The 25,123-nt window shown below is 35.0% G+C and overlaps 2 protein-coding genes across 4 annotated transcripts in view; one reads left to right on the top strand and one right to left on the bottom strand.

Annotated features, from left to right (window-relative positions):
- Positions 2,015-4,987, top strand: LOC109837521 (WAT1-related protein At4g08300-like). Of its 3 annotated transcripts, none has more exons than XM_020405804.1 (8): positions 2,015-2,406; positions 2,509-2,741; positions 2,830-2,892; positions 2,986-3,102; positions 3,179-3,407; positions 4,228-4,390; positions 4,469-4,620; positions 4,735-4,877. In XM_020405804.1, exons 2-7 carry the CDS (start codon positions 2,539-2,541, stop codon positions 4,600-4,602), a joined length of 909 nt encoding a protein of 302 aa, XP_020261393.1. In that variant the 5' UTR covers positions 2,015-2,406; positions 2,509-2,538; the 3' UTR covers positions 4,603-4,620; positions 4,735-4,877. The 3 variants fall into 3 exon arrangements, with proteins under 3 accessions (XP_020261393.1, XP_020261392.1, XP_020261391.1); XM_020405803.1 differs by having other exon boundaries at positions 2,021-2,406; positions 2,518-2,741; positions 4,228-4,386; positions 4,735-4,987; XM_020405802.1 differs by having other exon boundaries at positions 2,022-2,406; positions 4,228-4,386; positions 4,735-4,987.
- The window catches only part of LOC109837520 (transcription factor bHLH104-like), a 33,613-nt gene continuing 26,806 nt past the window's right edge, over positions 18,317-25,123 (bottom strand). The window contains exons 4-6 of the mRNA XM_020405801.1: positions 23,680-23,842; positions 20,807-21,093; positions 18,317-18,583 (exon numbers count right to left, since the gene is read on the bottom strand). Of these exons, the coding sequence (XP_020261390.1) occupies positions 20,845-21,093; positions 23,680-23,842 (412 nt within the window). The 3' untranslated portion in view covers positions 18,317-18,583; positions 20,807-20,844. The remainder of the gene's footprint in view (positions 18,584-20,806; positions 21,094-23,679; positions 23,843-25,123) is intronic.

The raw sequence follows: 25,123 nt of genomic DNA, 5'->3' as shown, positions 1-25,123 counted from the left end.
TGTAAAGATCTTATAAAAAGACTAATTTTTGTTTTCGTTGTAAACGTCTGAAGTTTGTAATGAATCCCGCAATGAAACAATCAATTTTCTCCGCAAACACTACCGAAAGCCAAGTGATGTTGAAAGATACATCTTTGTGGGCGACGGTCAATCGGTAGATGTGGAAGCAATTGGGCATTTTAGGTTGCTATTAGGAACTGGTTCTTATTTGGACTTAAAAGATACTTTTGTAGTACCGTCTTTTAGACGGAATTTGATTTCAGTTTCTGTATTGAACAAATCAGGTTATTCTTGTTCATTTGGAAACAATCAATTCAGTTTATCTTTTAATTCAAATATTGTGGGAACTGGTTACTTGAGTACTTATGACAACCTATATTTGCTCGATACAATTGCTTCTTATAATGAATCCTTGTATGCGGAATCATGTGGTACTAAGCGTAAATTAAATAAGAAAAATTCGGTGATATTATGGCATAAGCGCTTAGGTCATATCTTAAAAGGTAGAGTTGAGCGTCTGGTGTCTAATGGCATTTTGGATTCGCTTGATTTTTCGGACTTCGACGTATGTGTTGAATGTATCAAGGGAAAACAGATCAAAGTTAAGAGATTAGGTGCCAACAGATCTTCGGATGTCTTAGAATTGATACATATGTGTATTTGTGGGCCATTCCCTGCGGCATCCTGGAACGGTCAAAAATATTTTATATCATTCATAGACGATTACTCACGTTATGGGTACCTATATCTTATTCATGAAAAATTTGAGTCTCTGGACATGTTCAAAGCCTATAAAGCTAAAGTTGAGAATCAACTCAACAGAAGAATTAAAACCATTAGATCTAATCGTGGTGGTGAGTACTACGGCAGATATAATGGTTCAGGTGAATAACGTCCAGGACCATTTGCTAGATACCTAGAGGAATGTGGTATCGTCCCAGAGTACACCATGCCGGGTTCATCTAGCATGAATGGTGTAGCTGAAAGATAAAACAGGACTCTTAAGGATATGGTAAGAAGTATGATTACTCATTCTTCTTTACCAGAGTCACTCTGGGGAAAAGCACTAAAGACAGCAGCTTACATTCTGAACAGAGTGCCAAGTAAAACAGTTGCTAAAACACCTTATGAGCTTTGGACTGGTCGAAAGCCCAGTTTAAAACACTTCGAAGATAACACCGATTGAACCGATATACATATGTGACTGGATCACGAAAGACTAAAAATGCTCCATATCAATTTCATGTGCGACTCAGATAACCCGCTCGCGTGTGGAATATGTTGTGAGGGGATGTGTAATTATAGTTTTGATCATTAATTTATGGAGTTATTAAAAAAAATTAAGGTTTTTCTTCTTCAGCAGATAATGCCAGATAGGAAAGAACAAAGCTATTGATCAAAAGCACAACCGGTGCCCGTACTAGCACTCAATATCTAATGAAATGATTTCTTGACTAGAGCCCCACAAATTCAGCACTTTATTCTGGGGGAAAAAAAAAGAAACTATTTGCATATTCCATGGTTGCGAGTATGGGCAGACCCTACACATCAAATTCAATTTGAGCACAAGTATATCTTTAGCTTCATCACAAAGCACCAAGCTCCCTAATGCTTGTACGAATATATTTCCTTAAAGTGAATAATTAAGGGTATAATGCTCTTGCATGGCCCTACATAAAAACTCCTACCGCTTCAGTATTTGCTTTAACGCTGCTTTTGTAGGACTTTGTTGGCTTTTGGCAGCACTTTATCACGAAATAAGTAGTATTTGATTAGACAAAAGCAAATCAAAGTTGAATGTTCACCAAGGAGATATCAGCATTAGACGAGTGCCTTAAGTCTAATAATTCAAGGATTAACGTCTGTTTGGTACATATTTATTACGTGCACATTTAATGCAACAAACCGATCACCATTTTGATACTTTCTCATCAATGGGGGCCTCCAGCTCAGCTACCCTACGATATTACAATTGTGACATGCTGGTGGTGATACACTTGGGAAGCACAATTTCTTAATTAACTTTCCACTCCTGATTAAGTTCTCCACTACCAAAAGTACGCTAAGAACTTCTCAATCACGGGTCTAAACCAATCAACACTAGCAATTATCAATCCCATTAAAAGAAATAAAACCAACAATTGGTTGCCAGTGTGGTACTCATTTCCATGATTCCACTTACAAGTTGGGACCCCATCAGTTGGCTGGGGCATAGAAATTTAAGTTCGTAACCACTGAAAGAAGGTATTAATGCTCGCTTGCTCACCTCAATTTAGGGGGAAATAAACCCCAGTTCCCTGTTAAGGAAAGAGCAAAGCAGAGCATTCAGTAGTATATTCTCATTCTCATCTCTGCTACCATTTTCTCCACTGACCAAGTGTTCAACCAAAGTACCACTTCTCTCAGGTATGCAACATGCAGGAAGAATAAGAATAGGAACAAGTAATAAGAATAAATCTCCTCTTTCATATAATGACAATTTAGGATGTTGAAATCTTTACACCTTAGGTTGTGCAGGAAAAAAACGCAAAGGTGGCTATGGGGCCTAGACTTCAGATGGGAGGAATGTACAAGAGATTGAAGCCGCACCTTCTCATGACTCTCGCTCAGATTGGATATACCTTGCTCTACTTCATCACTGAAGCTTCCTTCAACCGAGGAATGAATCCCCATGTCTACATAACATATCGACATCTCGTTGGTGGCGTCGTCATGCTGCCTTTCGCTTATTTTCTTGAGAGGTACCATCCATTTCTATGCCTAATTTGAAATCCTAAACTCAGAACTATGATGAACTGCTCCTAATTTCTTCTCCTCTATTTGTGCCAGAACAATCAGACCAAAGTTGACATGGGCATTATTTCTAGAGATTTTTGTGCTTTCTCTTCTAGGGTGAGTATACTACGAGCAACTCAAGTGTATACAAGTAGAAAGCTGATCAAATACCGACAGATGATAACTGATAGTAACATTACGGAAATGCAGGGTCAGCCTAACTTTGAACATGTACTTCGCGAGCTTGAAATATACATCACCAGCATTTGTTTCTTCCATGGTTAACACAATTGCTTCCATGACATTCGTGATTGCTGTTCTTCTGAAGTATGCAATCACCCTATCCTAACACTGTCACGTTAACCTCTGAACGATAATGTCACCTATTATTTATGGGTTTCAGATTGGAGAAACTAGATGTTAAGAGCCCTCGAGGGATGGCGAAGATTGTGGGGACTGTAGTCTCCCTGGCTGGAGTAACAATAATGACGCTGTACAAAGGGGCAGCGATAAAGAATCTATGGGGAGCACAACTTCATACTCAAGGAAGTGTAGTCCATGGAAGATGGTTAGAGGGATCAACTCTTACGGTAGTGAGCTGCATCACGTGGTCCATATGGTATATCATGCAGGTATTGACTTCTGTATCATCTAGTGTAATCCATGTGACTGGTTATTATGAGCTAACTCAATAATCTGTAGAACTAATTTCTGATAGGTTTTTATTTCTATACATATGGAACTTCCGTGTATAAATCACACTGAACCAATACGCTGATTCTGTGTGATTTCCATGGAAGAGAAAGTTAATTCCAGTAAGTGCTCTGTCTAACAGCTGAAGCTCAACGAGAAAAGACGAGAAAAATTTCAGCCTGCTTCGCAGATGAAGAAGTATAGTCCCACAGATGGGCTCACCCGTATAATAATATAAATAGGTAACAAATAAGCAAATAAAACATACCAAATTAGAAAGTGAAGATGTTCACTGCCATATTGATGATGTCTAAAAGTCTGAAAACAGTCTGTGTCAGGGTTAATTTATAAAATAACAGGTCTATGAAAACAGTGGAATTTACATGGTGAGAGCCTAAGCGGTAGCATTATGCAGTACATGTAACTATAAGCCAACATATATAGCAAAAATAAACAACAGCTGATGGCCAGGTAGATATATAAGGATTAACTAGACATGCGAGTTGCTTCAGGACTAAATAGACAATATTAATGGCTACAGCATACATCAAACAACACAGAAATAATATAATAGTAAATGCATCACCTTTGAAAGAGATATATAACCGAAAATTGGAAGAAAAAAAATTTTAAGATAACAAAAGTTCGCATCTTTAGTAAAATGTTTTCTTATAGTTTCTGTAGCAAGCTTATATCATGATAACACAATTTTTCTGGTAATGTAGAGCTAGTTATGACATATATTTAATTTTTGTGCAGGCTGTAACCTTAAAAAGGTATCCAGCACAACTTTCACTTACCACATGGATGAATTTCGTTGGGGGAGCACAATCAGCAGTTTTCACTGCATGCATAGCACACAGACCAGCTGAGTGGACTGTTGGGCTTGACATAAACCTTTGGAGTATTTTATATGCTGTAAGTAAGTATTAGGTAATCTTCTAGACTTGGCCAAGGTAACAGATTCTCTGAAAACTTGGTGTTATGGTATCTCATGCAGGGAGTGGTATGCTCTGGTTTGATAATATTCATTCAGCTGTGGTGCACAGAGGAAAAGGGTCCTGTATTTGTAACAATGTTCAATCCTCTTTCAACAATACTAGTGGCAGTTCTAGCGTATTTCGTTTTTGGTGAGAAACTATATGTAGGAAGGTAAGGGTGAACAACTTATTCCAGAATTCAGAAACATTTTTAATTTGAGCACATAAGGTAAGTTCTCTCGTTGTTGGAAATTTGATTCTGACATTTTCTAGTCTGTCTTTGCAGCATAATTGGAGGAGTTGTAGTCATTATCGGTCTCTATTTGGTTCTGTGGGGAAAAGAGAAAGACCAAGACTTAGATGCAGACTCTCAAAAGCTTCCTTATTCAGCTAATAGCGAACTAAAGGGAGCAATTGATGATTCAGGAGGAAAAGGTGAGAACTTTCAGGGGACGTAGAAGCCCGAAATGATGTATACCTGAAAGCTTTAAATTCTTTATTTGCTATGTCAAACGTTTTCAGTTGAGTATGTTTCATCACCCTCTAGTGACAATTGTCTGGATTTGGATCCTCTCCCCTACAAAAACATAATGGGGAGACCATTGCTATTATTACAATCACTGATTTCTCTAGTGGGTGGTTGTGATTCATATTATATTTTAACACTCATCATATCCCCTATGAATTGCAATCATTCTTACTTTGTACTTAAACACAAATTATAACTATATTGATTTGAGAAGAATGGTGGCCACTAAAAAATATTTTATTATTATTTCGTTAGTAGTACAACCCTCTATACTCTCTCCAATACAAACACTCTCTTTTATAAGCTACGACACTACTACACTCTTTTACAACACACGACTCATTTTTCTTATTGTCTCCCTCCCTCTCTTTATTTCTTTCACTCCCTCTTTATTCTTGCTCTTTGGCTTGTTGTTACGATGATGGAATACACTCAATGCTTTGGAGGTTACTAATAGCCTTCATATTTTGGTTGTTAAACACTATAGACGGGTAGGTGGTCATTGATGGTGTCACGTCGAAACTATAACGGAAATTCATAAAATACGGGGTACGCGACAGCAGCGACCCGTGCACGAGACTAGTCTTATGCACGAGTCAAGCCTGGCACTTCATATCACATAGTTTATCACAAAATTTCCATAAACCTGTTGATGATAGAAGTCCAGAGAAACTATATATATGCATATAATCGGTACTTACAACCCACGAGCTCACCGTCATAAGCATTTCACAAAATAAAGCACAATCTTCATTGTATGTAACATTCAAAAATGAGGCTATTCCTATAACGCCTCTCAGCAAAACGTCACAACCAAAAGCTTCGATAGTATGAAGCTACATCGGATCTGAATTTTTTTTAAAAACAATGGGGTGAGCTAGAGCTCAGTGAGAACATTTCCCACTAGAGTTCCTAGATAACTAACAAAATAATAATAAGAATAATTCCCAGAATAACGAATTATAAGTTTTGTACCAGAAATTCAAAAATAGCAAAATACGATCCAAACATCATAATATTGTCATCTACAAGAAAGAATACAACAGTTACATTTTCTTTCTTATGTGTAACTGAACATACTGTAATATTTTATTAAAATCAGACCCTTTCGAATCAAGGTAAACATTAACAAGAAAATATATTACTAAATTAGGTACAAAACCAGAGGACTATTATTTTCTCAATTTCACAGTCAATTGTCAGAATCTTAAATCTCGATGAATCGTATTCTTCAAATTCACGCTCAAATCTCAAAATCACAAATTTATTACTGTCAGACGATGTGGACTAGAGGTGGCTCCTACAGGCTCTAGAGGTGGCTCCCATCGCATCCACACGGTGTAGCACTTAGCCCCGTATAGCATTTATCTCCACATTTCCGGCTAGTAATTCATAAAACACAAGAATCACCTCATATGTCACACTAATGCTACGAATTATAGCCCAGTAGCATGAGAATGCGTAAAACGCATCAGATAACAGATAATTCTCGAGAATCAAATGCACCTAACACAGCCATAGGCTACTGACCAAAACAAAGGGGCCAGAACAAATTTTAGAAGGGCCAATACAGAGGGACCAAATAAAGGTGCATTCACCATATGACAGGCAGAATCACTTCATAGTGGACTTTTGAAGGTTTGAAAACATCGAGAATCACTAGTCAAATCAGAGATACCGTGCTTATCAGAATTTACAAATATTTTCAAATGAAGTGTACGAGGGTAAACTCTCCATTCCAGTTAAAACAGTTCACTGATTTCATATTTCTTTATTTTTATCAGATACTAAGTCACAAAAATTCTTTGAATCCATTAAACTATCGAAGCACATTCAAAATATTTCTTTTCTTCAAAAGCTTTCAAATAAAGCAATTCCCACAATTATTTGAAATCACGTGAGAACCAAATTCACAATTCATAGTTCATATAAAATCAAATTGATTTTTTTTCATATCTTATACGAAATCAACATCGTATTACGGCTTAGGCCATAACAAAAGTAAATCAATCACCTTTAAGTTTATATACACGAAAATGATATATTATTTATTTTTCGATCACAAGATAAATCAATTATAATACTCATGCAATTTTATATTATAAAATACTAGTGAAAAATGAACTCACCTCCACTGAGTACAGCTTCCTCAAAACATTACTTTCCAGATATCAAATCTGAACCTATAATATAGAAAATAAGACTATTATTAGTTCACTATAATACATATTATAAGTTAATCATTTCATATTATAGAGTTAATAATTTCAAATATAATCCATATCAATTTAAAATCCATAAATAGGGTAGATATGGATTTATTTCTAACTTATGATGAGGCAGGGGGTTATGGGTAATTAATCCAGCCCAAAAGTGATCTCTTAATCTTCAAATTGGACTTATTTGTAAACAAAGCAAATAACAAGGGTCTATACGAAGTTATCCTGTCCGTATATGATCTTAGATTTCTCTGATAGGGTTCATTTGCGAATTTTTAAACTTTCAGGGGTCCTAAAGATATTTTTATTCCTCTTGGACCCATATACAAACTAAAAATATTTTAGGGGTCCCAAACTAATTTTGCTATTTTATTCTTTTATTCTCTTTTTCTCTCTCCTTCTCTTCTTCTTCCCCGTTACTTTTCTTCTCATCATCATTTTTTCGGTTTCTTTCTTCTCCTCTCTCTCTCTCTCTCTCTCCCCCTCCTCTGCGGCGACAAGTTGGTGCGGCTGTTTAAGCTCCGCCATCGGAGCAGTCATCCGAAGGTGAGCCCTGCTCGACGCCGGCGGTCAGGTAAGTGTTCTCTTCTTTTTTTCTCTTTTTTCCAATTTCTTAAGAAATCAAAGACTTTAACCCCATGAAATCAAAGAATTCAACAAAGAGGATAGTTCATACCTTTGGATAGTCTTGAATTTTGATGAAATTCCTCTCTTTTCCTTTTTCCCTAATCTTCTTCTTCTTTTCTTTTCTTTAACTCTATTTTTTTTTCTTAGGGGTTTTTTTTCCTTTTCAACCTCTTTTTATACTGATGAGAGGCGGTGTAAATTTTTCACCGACATAGGTGAAGTGGTGAAATCACCGACATAGGAACAGTGTGATTGATTTTTTTTTTTTGGGGGCTGTTACACTCTCCCCACCTAATAAAAAGTTTCGTCCTCGAAACTTAACATACCTTAATCTCTAAAGAGCTCTTAGAAATTTCCCTCGCATAGAATCTTCAGTTTCCCAAGTAGCTTCTCTTTCTGAATGGTTCTTCTATTGTACTTCCACATATCTCATAGAATCTTCAGTTTCCCAAGTAGCTTCTCTTTCTGAATGGTTCTTCTATTGTACTTCCACATATCTTATGATACGATGCTTAAGTACTTGTTTCTTAGAATCCACAATGCACTGAGGTTTCTCCTCATAAGTTAAGTCAGGTTTGAGCTTTACTGAAGATAATTCGATTATCTCATTTGGATCTCGGATGAACTTCCGCAACATCGATACGTGAAATACGTCATGTATTCCAGATAGAGATGACGGTAACACTAATTTATACGCCACTAGACCAACCCTTTTCAGAATCTCAAATGGACCAACGAATCTCGGACTTAACTTCCATTGGATTTCAAATCCCTTCACTCCTCGAGTAGGTGAAACCTTTAAGAAAACATGATCATTTATCTAAAATTCCAGTTCTCTTCCTCTTTGGTCCGCATAACTCTTCTGATAACTTTGTATAGTGCGAAGACGTTTCCAAACTAATTGCATTTTATCAATTGCTTGTCGTACCAATTCTGGTCTGAAAAATTTTCTCTCTCCAAAATCGTCCCAATAGATATGAGACCTACACTTTCTTCCATAAAAAATTTCATATGGTGCCATCTGAATACTAGCTTGATAGATGTTATTATATGCAAATTCACCAAGGGAAAATAATCTTCCCACGATCCTTTCATATCTAATATACAACATCTCAGCATATCTTCTAGTGTTTAAATTGTCATTTTTGATTGGTCGTCAGTCTATGGATGGTAAGCTGGGCTAAAATTTAGTTTAGTCTACAGAGCTCTATGCACGTTCTTCCAGTATTCTGATGTGAACATAAGATCTCGGTCAGAAACTATTAATATTGATACACTGTGCAATCTCACTATCTCATTAATGTATATATTAGTCGGCTTTTCTAATGAATATTTCATATTGATAGGGAAAAATGTGCTGACTTAGTCAGTCGATCAACAATCACCCTTATCGCATTATTCTTCTTTAAAGTCTTGGGAAGACCAGTGATGAATTCTATAGTGATCTTTTTCTATTTTCACATTGGTATATCCAATTTTTTGGACTAAATCGGCTGGTCTTTGGTGTTCAGCCTTTACTTGGCAAGTAAGACATTTCGCAACATAAGTAACAATTTCTTTCTTCATGTTATTCTATTAATAGATTTCCTTAAGGTCTTTATACATCTTTGTTGATCCAGGATGCATAGTATACAATGGTGTGCTTGTTTTAGAATCTTCTTCTTTATCTCTGGTATATCAGGCATACAAATTTTATTTCTAAACCTCAATGACCCATCTTCATGTATTTTAAATGCTCTTCGAGCATTCTTCCACATCTTTTTTTATATTTAATAGTTGAGAATCATTACGTTGGTTTGCTTTAATTTCATCTAGCAAAGAAGGTTGTATTACCATATTTGCTAATTTAACTGTAATTTGGTGGACTCTAATTTTAATTTTAGTACGATCCAAGTCCTCCAATATTTTTCTTTAAGAAATAATTAGACAAGCTAAATTGCATGAATTCTTGCTACTCAATGTATCAGTAACAACATTTGCCTTGTCTGGGTGATAATTAATGGTCATATCATAATCTTTTAGAAGCTCCAACCATCTTCTTTGCCGTAAATTCAACTCTTTCTGAGTAAATATATATTTCAAACTCTTGTGATCAGTATATATTTCACAATGTATTCCATATAAATAATGTCTCCTAATTTTTTTAGAGCAAACATTACTGCCGCTAACTCAGGATCATGAGTGAGATAGTTTTGTTCATAAGTGTTTAACTGCCTTGAAGCATATGCTATGACTTTCCCATTTTGCATAAGTACACATCTCAATCCTCTTCTAAAGGCATCACTATAAATAGTAAAGTCTGTGTCTCCATTGGTTAATACAAATATTGGAGTAGACACTAGTCGACTTTTTAGCTCTTGGAAATTTTTCTCACATTCATCCGACTAGATGAATTTAACCCTTTTCTGGGTAAGACGAGTCAAAGGGGAGGCAATACACTACAATGTTAAAACATGAGATACCTAATTTCATAATTGAACAACATTCTTTCTTTCACTTGCACTAATAAATAGATATTCACATATTCCGTCAGTAAATTCTTATTAAGCAGACATATAAGCACCAGATTGGTGACTACTGTCATCGGATAAACTTTGGCAAGGATAAATATGATTTCCATCTACCTCTCAAGTTCCAACAGGTAAGCATAAAGAATATGATCCCACAATTTATATAATCATCTCCAACTATTCTTCTGTTTGCAACTATATAAAACCTCAATTTCAATTTTGTTCTGAAACGTTGTTCAAGTTTTTCCCACATTTAGAATGAAACCTAAATTCTCTATTAGATATTATAGCCATTAGTATTCAATACACTCACACATTTTTAATACATATGATCATTACTATTCTGACTCTTAGAAAAATGCATGACTGTCTACTCTCATTGTCATAAAAACATAATGGGGTTAAACAAAGTCTACAATCTTATAATGCTCAACCTTCACAAGCTCAAACATCAAACATAGAGACATCATCTGCAATTTATACTTCCTGTGAATTAATTGGAATGCTGCTCACAAATCACTATACATCCTTGTATTGTCTGATGAATTAAAAATGTATCAATAAGAGATCGACTTCCAAATTTCTATCCTTAGCTTAGGATCATTTAGGGCACATAGGCTTTTTTTTATATAAAATCTCCACTGTTAAGTCATTAGCTCGAACCTTTTTCTTACCTTCGATTAATTTTTCACTATCAAAATATCACAACAATGTACTGTCACAATCCTTTCAATCAAGATAATTTGAATTCTAAAATAAGTAAACATCATTGCAGTCATAAATCTGAATATCAAATCTAGCCTATTCCAATATATCTTTGGTGACTACTGTCATCGGATAAACTTTGGCAAGGATAAATATGATTTCCATCTACCTCTCAAGTTCCAACAGGTAAGCATAAAGAATATGATCCCACAATTTATATAATCATCTCCAACTATTCTTCTGTTTGCAACTATATAAAACCTCAATTTCAATTTTGTTCTGAAACGTTGTTCAAGTTTTTCCCACATTTAGAATGAAACCTAAATTCTCTATTAGATATTATAGCCATTAGTATTCAATACACTCACACATTTTTAATACATATGATCATTACTATTCTGACTCTTAGAAAAATGCATGACTGTCTACTCTCATTGTCATAAAAACATAATGGGGTTAAACAAAGTCTACAATCTTATAATGCTCAACCTTCACAAGCTCAAACATCAAGCACAGAGACATAATCTGAAATCTATACTTCCTGTGAATCAACCGGAATGTTGCTCACAAGTCTCTATACATCCTTGTACTGCCTGAATAAAAATGTATCAATAAGAGATTGACTTCCAAATTTCTATCCTTAGCTTAGGATCATTTAGGGTACATAGGCTATTATTATTATTATTTTATAAAATCTCCACTGTTAAGTCATTAGCACGAACCTTTTCTTACCTTCGGTTAAATTTTTTTCCACTATCAAAATATCACAATAATGTACTGTCACAATCCTTTCAATCAAGATAATTTGAATTCTAAAATAAGTAAACATCATTGTAGAGTTATAAATCTGAATATCAAATCTAGCATATTCTAATATATCTTTTTATTTGGTGATTGAAATATAAATACCAATATTTCACTTTGCACTCAAGAAATCTACCTTTACATTCCTATGACTAAGGTGATAATCAAAACTAAAGTCATAAATCTCTATTGATTTGGACCATTTTCTTCTCATACAATGTCTTTTTCATGGTAATTATAATTCTTCAGGTACTAATAATCGATATAAATACCGTCTACTCTGCAACTCATATGACTTAATCTTCCAAGATCTGTATATATTCTCATTTTGTATAGAATGATTCAAAGATAGTATATGAAAATTATTGTATACTAATAAAATCCACTGATCATGAAATAAGTGCATAAACAAATCAATCCTTTCACAAAAATCTTTTTTTTCTTTTGCACTTGTTAGAATACTAAAAATAAATCAGACATTCAACATAGGTCCAGAGACATCGAAAGCTATTAATATATTAACAAACTAAAAGAAACAATCTTTAATCAAAATTCAAAACGTAATAACTTTATCTAAAATTCTAGCTCTATCATAACGTCGCAAAAATAATCCTCAGATATTCTTTTGCTCATGCCGACTCTTGAATAAAATATTCCTACATCATCAAAGAGGCCACTACAAATGGATCCATTTATGATTAGACTATCTCATTCACCAAACAAAATTTTTGAAGTTTACCAATGTATTGTCATCTGGTTGGTGTCATCAAGAAATAGTATCATAATTCATAATAACAATCATCAGTAATATTAATCTATGAAATAGACAAGTTATGTACATAGGCAAATATTTAAGTAATAACCACATATTTTTACCATGTATTATGCTACACAAGCTATATATGTAAGTCCTTGAAAAATCAAATCAAAACTAATAGCATTCATAGCCTTCCACATTTATAAACTCTATACTTCCATGTTTATAACTAGAATCCATACATAGAATTTTCTATAATCATTAACCAACTAAGCTAGCATATTATCTACTATAACCTCTCAAAATAAACCATCAAATTTCTTTTCTATAAATCTCAAATGATAATCTCTCACATCAAGTGCCATCACAACCTAACATCACCAAAATAAATGCATTTAGCATGAAAGTTTAATCATAATGATCATCTATAACCAATCCCTTGAATTTTCCTTATCATAATAGCATATATCATCAGATAATATTTTCATGGGTCACATATGTCAAACATGCCTCCAATTAAGCTGAACTAATTCCTTTATATCCAAGAAAACTAAACAAGGAATTATGTAATCCATGAATATAAAATCATATATCTATATAACTAAAGTTGATCCAATAATATTCATATTATCCTCAATCAGACTTCAAAATAAAATATCAAATTTCATTTTTATGGATCAAAATCCAATATATTTTTTTCTTTCATTACTTAATCATCTCCAAAATTAAGTAGGACCTACACCCTAGGCTCTGATACCATCTTACTGTCACGCCCCGAAACTGTAGCGAAAATTCATAAAATACGGGGTACGCGACAGCAGCGACCCGTACACAAGACTAGCCTTATGCACGAGTCAGGCCTGACACTTCATATCACATAGTTTATCACAAAATTTTTATAAACCTGTTGATGATAGAAGTTCAGAAAAACTATATATGCATATAATCGGTACTTACAACCCACGAGCTCACTGTCATAAGCATTTCACAAAATAAAGCATAATCTTCATTGTATGTAACATTCAAAAAGGAGACTTTTCCTATAACGCCTCTCAGCAAAACGCTACAACCAAAAGCTTGGATAGTATGAAGCTACACCGAATCTGAATTTTTTTTTTTAAAACAACGGGGTGAGCTAGAGCTCGGTGAGAACATTTCCCACTAGAGTTCCTAGATAACTAACAAAATAATAATAAGAATAATTATCAGAATAACGAATTATAAGTTTTGCACCAGAAATTCAAAAATAGCAAAATACGATCCAAACATCATAATATTGTCATCTACAAGAAAGAATACAACAGTTACATTTTCTTTCTTATGTGTAACTGAACATACTGTAATATTTTATTAAAATCAGACCCTTTCGAATCAAGGTAAACATTAACAAGAAAATATATTACTAAATTAGGTACAAAACCAGAGGACTATTATTTTCTCAATTTCACAGTCAATTGTCAGAATCTTAAATCTCGATGAATCGTATTCTTCAAATTCACGCTCAAAACTCAAAATCACAAATTTATTACTGTCAGACAATGTGGACTCTAGATGTGGCTCCTACAGGCTCTAGAGGTGGCTCTCATCGTGTCCACACGGTGTAGCACTTAGCCCCGTATAGCACTTATCTCCACATTTCCGGCTAGTAATTCATAAAACACAAGAATCACCTCATATATCACACTAAGGCTACGAATTATAGCCCAGTAGCATGAGAATGCATAAAACGTATCAGATAACAGATAATTCTCGAGAATCGAATGCACCTAATACTGCCATAGGTTACTGACGAAAACAAAGGGGCCAAAACAAATTTCAGAAGGGCCAATACAGAGGAGCCAAATAAAGGTGCATTCACCATATGACAGGCAGAATCACTTCATAGTGGACTTTTGAAGGTTTGAAAACATCGAGAATCACTAGTCAAATCAGAGATACCGTGCTTATCAGAATTTACAAATATTTTCAAATGAAGTGTACGAGGGTGAACTCTCCATTCCAGTTAAAACAGTTCACAGATTTCATTTTTCTTTATTTTTATCAGATACTAAGTCACAGAAATTCTTTGAATCCATTAAACTGTCGAAGCACATTCTTTTCTTTATTTTTATCAGATACTAAGTCACAGAAATTCTTTGAATCCATTAAACTGTCGAAGCACATTCAAAATATTTCTTTTCTTCAAAAGCTTTCAAATAAAGCAATTCCCACAATTATTTGAAATCACATGAGAACCAAATTCATAATTCATAGTTCATATAAAATCAAATTGACTTTTTTCATATCTTATACAAAATCAACATCGTATTACGGCTTAGGCCATAACAAAAGTAAATCAATCACCTTTAAGTTTATATACATGAAAATGATATATTATTTATTTTTCGATCACAAGATAAATCAATTATAATACTCATGCAATTTCATATTATAAAATACTAGTGAGAAATGAACTCACCTCCACTGAGTACAGCTTCCTCAAAACATTACTTTCCAGATATCAAATCTGAACCTATAATATAGAATAATAAGACTATTATTAGTTCACTATAATACATATTATAAGTTAATCATTTCATATTCTAGAGTTAATAATTTCAAATATAATCCCTATCAATTTAAAATCCATAAATAGGGTAGATATGGATTTATTTCTAACTTATGATGAGGCAGGGGGTTATGGGTAATTAATCCAGCCCAAAAGTGATCTCTTAATCTTCAAATTGGACTTATTTGTAAACAAAGCAAATAACAGGGGTCGATACGAAGTTATCCTGTCCGTATATGATCTTAGATTTCTCTGATAGGGTTCATTTGTGAATTTTTAAACTTTCAGGGGTCCTAAAGATATTTTTATTCCTCTTGGACCCATATACAAACTAAAAATATTTTAGGGGTCCCAAACTAATTTTGCTATTTTATTCTTTTATTCTCTTTTTCTCTCTCCTCTTCTTCTTCCCCGTTACTTTTCTTCTCATCATCATTTTTTCGGTTTCTTTCTTCTCCTCTCTCTCTCTCTCTCTGCCTCCTCTGCGGCACCAAGTTGGCACGACTGCTCAAGCTCCGTCGTCGGAGCAGTCACCCGGAGGCGAGCCTTGCCCGACGCCGGCGGTCAGGTAAGTGTTCTCTTCTTTTTTTTCTCTTTTTTCCAATTTCTTAAGAAATCAGATACTTTAACCCCATGAAATCAAAGAATTCAACAAAGAGGATAGTTCATACCTTTGGATAGTCTTGAATTTTGATGAAATTCCTCTTTTTCTTTTTCCATAATCTTCTTCTTCTTCTTTTCTTTTCTTTTCCTCTATTTTTTTCTGGGGGTTCCCCTTTTCAACCTCTTTTTATACTGATGAGAGGCGGTGTAAATTTTTCACCAACATAGGTGAGGCGGTGAAATCACCGACATAGAAACAGTGTGATTGATTTTTTTTTTGGGCTGTTACAAATGGTCACTGTAGAAATGGTGGCCGGGGTAAGTAGGGGTAGATAGTTGGCTGGGGTATGTAGGGGTAGATAGTCAGTGATGATTTTCACACTACTCATCACTGACTTTTCTATCCTTCTAAATTCTACAAACTTTGAAGAACGTAGTGCTTTGGTGAATATGTCAGCTATTTGTTCATTTGTCCTGATCGGCATCATTATGATCTCCTCTTGAAGAACGTTCTCTCGTAGAAAGTGATGATATACTTTGGTATGTTTGATCCTAACATAAAATACTGAATAATCTGCCAATCGTATTGCAGACTGATTATCGCAATGTAAGACTACTGAGTAGTCTGTGGATTGATGTAGATCCCTCATTAACTAAAAAAGTCACATACTTTCCTGAGTTGCCATCGTTGTTTATGTATACTCGACCTCTGTAGTTGACAGTGAGATTGCCTTTTGCTACACCAAGATATAGTTGTTGAATCGAGATCAAACATGTATCCAGTAGTAGACCTCCGAATGTTATGATCTCTAGCATAGTCAGCATCACAATAGCTATAGACCTTACACTCTTCTCCTTTCTTATACATGAGTTCATACTTAATTGTACCCTTGACGTACCTTTAGGATCCTTCAGATTGCTTCTTAGTGAGACTTCTTTGGCTTCTGTATGTATCACTCATCACACCAACCGTAAATGATATATCTGGTCTTATCATCATTAGATAGATTAAGATTTCAACTAGTTGTCGATACATAGTTGGATCTTTCAAATCTTTTCCTTCATTTGCACACAGCCTCAGGTTTGTCTCCATCGGTGTTGAGATTGACTTGTAGTTGAACATCCCGTACTTGAGCAACATGTATTTTGCATATTTTTATTAGCAAAGAAATAATTCATTCTTCCTTCGGTTGACCTCCAATCTAAGGGAATGCTTGAGTTCCCCAAGCTCCTTCATTTGAAACCTAACTGAGAGATTTGTCCTTATTCTCTGGATTTCTGCTTCATCATCTCCAATTAGGATTAAGTCATCTACATAGACCAACACAATTGCTAGCTTTTTGCCAGTCTGTTTGACAAATAAACTAGAATCTGCAGGGACAAGAGAGTATCCATTTTGAATTAAGAACTCACCAATTTTGTTATACCAGGCTCTCGGAGCTTGCTGTAGTCTATAAAGAGTTTTTTTAGTTTATAAACATATCTTTCCTTCTCATTGCTCCCAAATCTGATGGGTTGCTCTATGTAAATCTCTCGATCCACCTCACCATGTAGAAACGTATTCTCCACATCTGTCAGCTAGAACTTCCAACTCTTGCTGGCTACTAGAGCTAGAAGAACTCAAACTATTGCTATCTTAGCAACTGGACTGAATGTCTCATCATAATCTAGTCCATACTGTTGAGAAAATCCTCGAGCCACCAAGCGTGATTTGTATCTCTCAATCGTCCCATCCGTTCGAGTCTTGACGTTATAAACTCATTTGCAGGAGATAGGTTTGGCATCCTTAGGCTTCAGCACCAACTCTCAAGTTTAGTTCTGCTGCAAAGCTTGAATTTTTTCCTCCATTGTTCGTCTCCATTCAGTAATTTTGTATGCTTCCTCGAAGCTAGATGACTTCTTCACATCTTCCATAATAGCAACATTAGTATACTTACGATTCAGCTTCCTAGGTCTGGTAAATCTTCGAAACTGTTCTACTGGTTTTTCTTCAATATCCTCTATCTGACTTGGGCACACTACTTCTGGTGTTGTCTGATAAGATTATTCTCCTTTAAGAATGTTGAAGAAATCAACCCGGTCTTCTTCTTAACTTCGCTCCTCCAACTTCTCTTGTAGTCGATCCTCCAGATCTTTAGGATCTGGTAACACAACTTCTTGTGAAGCCCACGGAGATGAGGCCTTGTCAAACAGAAGAGTGGTGGACACTAAGAAATATATTATTATTACTTCTTTAGTAGTACAACCCTCTATACTCTCTCCGACACAAACACTTTCTACTACAAGTTACTACACTACTACACTCTTTTACAACACACCACTCTTTTTCCTATTCTCTGTCCCTCTCTTTATTTCTTTCACTCCCTCTTTATTCTTGCTCTTTGGCTTGTTGCTATTGGGATGGAATACACAGAATGTTTTTGGGGGTTACTTATAGCCTTCATATCGTGATTGGTAAACAATATAGACGGATATGTGGTTATTGTCGGTTACTGTAGAAATGGTGGCTAGGGTAGGTGGAGGTAACTCAGTGATAATTTTCACAAACTACATACTAAACAAATCATACAAAAACAGTAATCTCTCCACTACTTTTTTTGTAGTGGATAGGATCCAAATCCCAGTTGTCCAGTGGGGTTTACTGTGATGGATGAATATTAAAATGTATAAGCAGACCCCTACAAACAAGTCAATATATTACAGTTCAAAGGGGCTCAATTCCAGAACACCAAGGTAGCAAACATGAATATGTGCAAGACATGAGTACGTTTTAGATCACACTACAAGCCTTCCTCCTGTGCAAAACGCCCACTCATCAATAGAAGGTGGCCAGCTGTAGAGAAAATAAGACAAAATACAAAGAGAAATTTAAACAGGATCTTAATGAACCATAACAAGTTTTCTAGAATCAGAGTAATGACTAAACATGTTTCTCAGAAGAATAGTTTGATTGCCTCCTCATCTTTAAGCTGATTGTCTGACATGGCACTATTATCAGATATTTAAAAAAATATTAAGGATAACGGTAATGCAAAATTAAGTTTATCAGGGAAAATGCACATGAAACACACGAATATGGGCATATATCATTAACTATCACAGTTCAAATGTTTTTAAGAGGGGTCAGGAGGGAACATAAGAAGGATAAGGTGAAACAAGGAAAAAGTGAAAGAAGAATGAAATCATAATAATTCAGGCAAAACAAGATGCAACATCGTAAAAGGGGAAAAACTTTAATGTTTAAAAACATTCAAGGTAGGGTTGATGTGAACATGAACATATATCTCATGTATCGTACTTAAAATGTTTCTTTTTCTCATGTGTTTGTAGATTTTTATTCTTTTTTTTTACTTTTTTATTGGGGGTGGTGGGGTTTTTTTTTGGAGGGGGGGGATGCGGGCGTTTTTTTTTTTCCTTTTTTGTGTGGTGTGAGTGGGGGGTTGGGGGGGCAGGCGGCAAGAGGGATAAAGTGGCATAAGCCTGTACTAGAAAATGGCATAAGGAAAAGAAAGGGAAAACTCAAGAATCCAGGCAAAATAGAAAAAGTAAAATGCTACAAAGTTTTAAAACATTCAAGATGGAGTTGATAAACTAGGAATTGCGCTTAATGAACTTATGAATTACTTTTTTTTGGAAACTCCCCATGATCCATTTTATTATGCTATACTATATTTTATTGTATATTACTATTACGCATACACTAACAAGAACAGTTTTGACGCATGTATGAGATATTTCTTTTGTCTTTTTTTAGTTAGAATATAACAACTATGAGCAAATTGATCACCACAAATAAGATGCTGAAATATCACTTGATAACTGTAAGAAGCATAAAGAACAGGTCAAAACCATTAATGCCGCTTCCAGAAAAGGGTATGAATGAATCAACTAGGGAAATAAACTTTAAGACAAAGAATGAAGTATACCTTTCATCTAACAAGACATCATCGTCTTCGCACGAATTGATTATTCATTCTTCATAAATGCTGGGTTTAAGTTATTAGATCAAACAAAAGGATCTAAAAATGACTAGAAATGCACGAGTCAAATGACCAGCCCCAGTATTTTAAGATCATGGTCCCTGGAAGACTATCAACCTTTTCTTTAACCAACAGTCAGACATCAACAACAAGAATAAGTTGAAAAGAAAAAGTAGATTGTGAAAGGGCACCCTACTTTGTGGATATTGTTTAAATCAAAGTACAATCAAGCAATTCCAGAAGAAAAAGAGATCAAAGAATCTCTTCCACATTCAAATTCATGGCCAGCACAGGAGGCAGCTAATGGTACATGCATGGTTGCACTTGCATAAATAAGTGACATCCAAAGAAACTTAAAAGAGTAAAGGGAATTATAAGCAGCACAAACTAAATAGCAATAAGCAATTCCAAATATAAGGAAACTCCATACATCTCCAACTTATTTATCGGAGCTGAGTTTAAGTATAAATCTTCAAGACATAATGTAGAGGGTATAACATTACAACTATCCTCATTATTGCCATTCACGAGCACAAAGTGTATGGTCATTATTACTGGCAGTAAGTAAAATATGTATAGCAAAATTGAATAGATTTGATCCCCCAAGCCCCAACCCGAAACAACAATAGAAAAACATAAAAAGACAAAAAAAAAGGAACAATACCCAACCATCATCAAAAGAAGGAAATGGTTGTCTATACAATTTGCATGACTTGCTCCTAAAAAGAGATAAAAGAAGGAAATGGTTGTCTATACAATTTGCAGCTATAGTCACTGTAAAAATCATAATGTTGCATAGAGGAAAATTCACAATGCAACGTTTGATGCATGCAAAGCATTTTATAGTACTCCATGGCTACATTGCAAGAACATGGTTAAAGAGGTACCAAGTGCTATGAATTTTGAACAAAAAAATATTCCAAGACAATAAAACCTCCTTTGCTGTTGGTTCATGGGGAAAAAAATTACTATCAAGGCTTATTGACACCAGAGACTCAGATCAGCACTAAGGGTGACAAACTAGCACAGAAAAATTACCTAAATGAAATAGCAGTGTTTGAAACAAATTTATTTACCAATTTATCTGAAATGATCCACCATCCTTGTCATGTAATTAAGCCATTGGCGGCCTCAATTCATGATCTTTCGAGATATCACGAGCAGCAGGAGGCATCCACTGCCACATAGGAAATGGTCCATAGCTAGGGAAAGCAACCATCTTGTTTGCTCCAGGGTGATAAGCTGCTGGAAGTGGGGGTACATACCCAGCTGGTACCATCGACATGGCTTTCACATGTTCTTCCATCTTTTCTTTCTCGGATTTCATTAGGGATTTCTCTTCCCGAAGTTCATGTTTTTCCTCCTGAAATTGGTTTCAGTTTTCATTTGAGATATTGGAGGGAGGACAAATTTTCAAAACAGACCCCTTTAGAAACTTATTTTCAAAAAACGGCCCCTTTTAAAAGTATTTGTCATTTTCGACCCAGTTTCAGCCACCTGGCTGAAACTGGGTCGAAAGTGGAGAAAAAAATCAAAAACTTCACGGGATTATAAATCCCGTGAAGTTTAAGGCATCATTTAAGGCCTCATTAGCGCTAACCCAAGCGCTAATGAGGTCTTAAACTTCACGGAATATTAAAATCCTGTGAATTTTTTGATGTTTTTTCGTCATTTTTGACCCAATTTTAGCCAGGTGGCTGAAACTGGGTCGAAAATGGCAAATATATTCAAAAGGGGTCGTTTTTTAAAATAAGTTTCTAAAGGGGTCTATTTTGAAAATTTGCCCTTGAAGGAAAGCATGCATCAAGAGGCAGATGCTGATCAGGTACATAAGACTAGGAAATATTTGTTACGGCACCTAGCAAGGTTAAGTAAACAAACTGATGAAACTTACAAAATAGGAGGAAATGATTAGGGTATAAGCTGAAGGAATCAACACAGAGGATTATTATCAACAAGAATAATTAGCACTTAAGTAAAAAATTGACAAATAAATGACAAAATGAGGACTTCTTAGACTAAAGGAGTCTATCAAGGCAATAACTGCATGCAATGCCATACAATGCAGGCGTAACTATTAAGAATTCTGTATTACGAAATAGATATTCGGATATTTGATGAGAAGAAACAAATACGGAAAATGCTTCAGAATGTAACAATTAATCTGTCTTACATAAAGAGACCTAACAAAGGTGAAACCAAAATTAAGTTGGAAACTGAATTCAGAAGTTCATGACAGCATTATTATGGGGATACAATACAAAAAGAAATCTGTACAGATGAACTCCAGCAAAAAAGGTATAGGTTTTAGTTTGCATCTTTAAAGCTTTCGCCGAATCAGATAAATGAATTAAAGCATTATTATCGAGATCCAACAGACAAAGTGGCCAAGAATCAAGATAGTTATGCACTGCAAGTAGAATATTATAAACTCAATGAACATGTAAGCCAACGGTCAAATTGTTCCAACTTCTCAAATACTAGAGGATGTCTAGGAACAAATTTCATATCATTTGTGTTCATCTTCCAGAACTTCATGACAGGATGAGGTTCAATATCCTCCACAACTTTCTCCGCTGCTTTGAATGCAACGTACAACAAAAACAACATCATCATCATCATCTTCCCTGGTAGCATCTGAAATATAAGCAAGAAGAAGAAACTCCAATCTTCTAAATCACATGTAACATTGTATTTTCTGCTAATGAGATAAAAATCACCTTGAGAAACGGAGGAAATGGCTCTAGGATCAATGTCACATTCAAGAACAGGGATGCTGATATTGCCAGCAGATTTCTAGTAGAGCAGATTTTGGATAGATATGCCACTTCAGGTGCTTTACAAATAAAAAACTACTGGTTTCGAAAGGAATTTGGATGAAGACCTTTCATGATATCAAATTATTTCAGAACAAGGTAGAGACTGGAAGATGAGTAAAAATATCGGAAAGGGGAAGGGGAAAAGATTTAGGAGAAAGAAATGAAGACAGCAAAAAAATTGAAATACAGGCTTTTCAATAGCAATCAAATCCTCAATACTTTGAATTAGTAAATATCACTTTAATTTGAGCAGCCTAAACCAAACCAAACACCTTTTTAAATTAGAAGCAAGGTTTTAAATATCGGATATCGGGGAAATATCGGATGGTCAAAATTCATATCGGATTGCGGATATCGGGGAAATATCGGGGATATGTGGTAAATATCGGAATGCCATAATGAATGCTTGCATACATAGTATAATGCATTAAAATGTAATCTCAACATATGTAATGAAATTTAAGCATACAAAATATGAATAATATATGTTTAGGATCATCAACCTTCTAAAACAAATAAAAGTGCAAAGCAACGTTGCAACATTCGATCTGCTTTTTTTAGGGCAAAATGTCATTTGATATAATGGGGAAATCTTGATATCTCGTCCAAAAATTCCAAACACGGTATATTATTTTACAACAAGCTATATAAAAAGATATATTGGTCCACATATCGGCTAATATATCGGCCATATCGGGGATTTATCACTCAAAATAGCCAAAAAGCGATAAAGGATATTTAAAGACCATATCGGTTGCGGCAAGCCCTGTAAAAGGATATATCGGGGGATATATCGGGCCATGTTGGGGATATTTAAAATAATGATTAGAAGATTATCATGTTGTTTCCTAATGTTTTACATTCTTTTGTTTGTTTTGTTTTTCTTTTGGGTTTGTCTTGTGGTACCATGGAAACTTTCTGTCATGATGTAACCATCTGTATCTAGTCACGAACTAACAAAGGTGAGATCACTTGCAGATTATATTGGTTCTACATTTTAGTAATTATAATAAATAAATCTCAGGACATATGCCTACCTCTTGCCTTAATAAATATGATAGTACCGAATGCAACATGTTTTAGAAGACACTATATCTGTGACTGAAGTTATATGAAAAGGGCTTGCTCACCTTTAAACTTTTAATTTCTTCTTCAAGCTTTCTATTGGCCTCTTTAAGATCCTTAGCTTCAGCTTTCAGCTGATTTAAAATACGAAGTGCATCATCCAGGATTGCCGATTTGTCAGTTTTGACAGGCCTTCCAGGGTCCAGAATTTTGCTCAGTTCTGAAAATCTAGAACAAAAATGACCATCTGTTAGATACTTGAAACTCCACCTTTAGACATGAGAAGTTATATCATGTTCTCCGATAACAAAATTGTTACTAATTTGGAATTAGTATGTTGATAACGAACAAATATGTTCAAATGCCAGGTGAAGGTTGAAAATTTATTGCAACGATAACTGTAAAAAGAATTGTGAGGTTTCTCTAATTACAGTACTGCATGTTTGCACTATCTGGAAACTAGCCATAACCCTTCATTGAAAATTGAAAACAGATCTCTTCTTATAGATACTTACCTGTATAAGACAATAAATCTTTGAATATTATTTAATTTCTGTAATATTCTTCAATTTATTTGGCTATAAAAAATACTGAAATTTTGATAAGGAAGTTCTCCATGTATGGCACAGAATTGTAAAGCTTGCCATGTTCTATTGTGAGCAGAATGCTCAAGTCTACTATGTCAGCACTTATAACTTATGTTCAAGGTTGCTGATAGCGGATCGCGGCGCGTCGCGGCGAGGTACCGCTAAGGCTATATCGGGCTATTGTGGCGAAATCGCGGCAAATAGCGCACAATCAAATAGCGGTTAAATTTAAATATATTTAAATATCCTAAATAATAAGAAAATTCATAAAAAAAATCTAAAAATTCAATTAGTTGTAAATTTCTTGTATTATCAGTAAATAACAATTAGTAGGCTTGTTGTATGAATGAAACTATGAAGAAATTCAAAAAATATAGCATCATAATATGTGTGATAGCGGGTTTAGCCGCTTTTAACCGCGAAAATCCGCTTTTAACCGTGAAAACCCGCTTTTAACCCGCTAAAATCCGCTTTTACACGCTATTCGAATGAATAGCGGATTTTCCCGCTTAAGCCAACCGCGAAACCCCTACACGTAGCGCTGAAGGGCCGCAACCGCTATTCGCGCCGCTATAGCCCCGCTATTGGCCGCTATTTACAACACTGTTATGTTCAATGATAACAAACAACTTCAGCATATAACAGAGTGCCAAGGCTTGTATTCTTAAGCTCTCCTTAATCACAGAGGGATCACTTTAGATACTGATCCAAGAGGATCACAATGCATCAAAGATAACAAATTCTGAGTTCCACTTCCAGCAAACAAACACCAATTTCTGAGAATTATTCAAAGCAGATCGACCAAACCTAATTAAACGCTTATCTAGTTAGCTTTTGAAAACACCGAGAATGGTGCAAAAATTACTGCAAGAAAGGGAGATGTGGAGGGGGAAAAAACAAGTCAGAGGTGAAGAGTTTTGTA

This window comes from Asparagus officinalis, chromosome 4 (genome assembly GCF_001876935.1).
Source record: "Asparagus officinalis chromosome 4, Aspof.V1, whole genome shotgun sequence".
NCBI classification, from domain to species: domain Eukaryota; kingdom Viridiplantae; phylum Streptophyta; class Magnoliopsida; order Asparagales; family Asparagaceae; genus Asparagus; species Asparagus officinalis.
The sequence above is the reverse complement of the archived record's forward strand: the minus strand, read 5'-3'. Positions and strand labels throughout refer to the sequence as shown.

Excerpts from the sequence above, each read along its gene's own strand:
- LOC109837521 (XM_020405803.1), top strand. The coding sequence starts at position 2,539 with ATGGGGCCTAGACTTCAGATGGGAGGAATGTACAAGAGATTGAAGCCG. Across the intron at positions 2,893-2,985 it reads TTTGTGCTTTCTCTTCTAGG|GGTCAGCCTAACTTTGAACA; the intron begins GTGAGTATACTA and ends ACGGAAATGCAG. Across the intron at positions 3,408-4,227 it reads CCATATGGTATATCATGCAG|GCTGTAACCTTAAAAAGGTA; the intron begins GTATTGACTTCT and ends ATTTTTGTGCAG.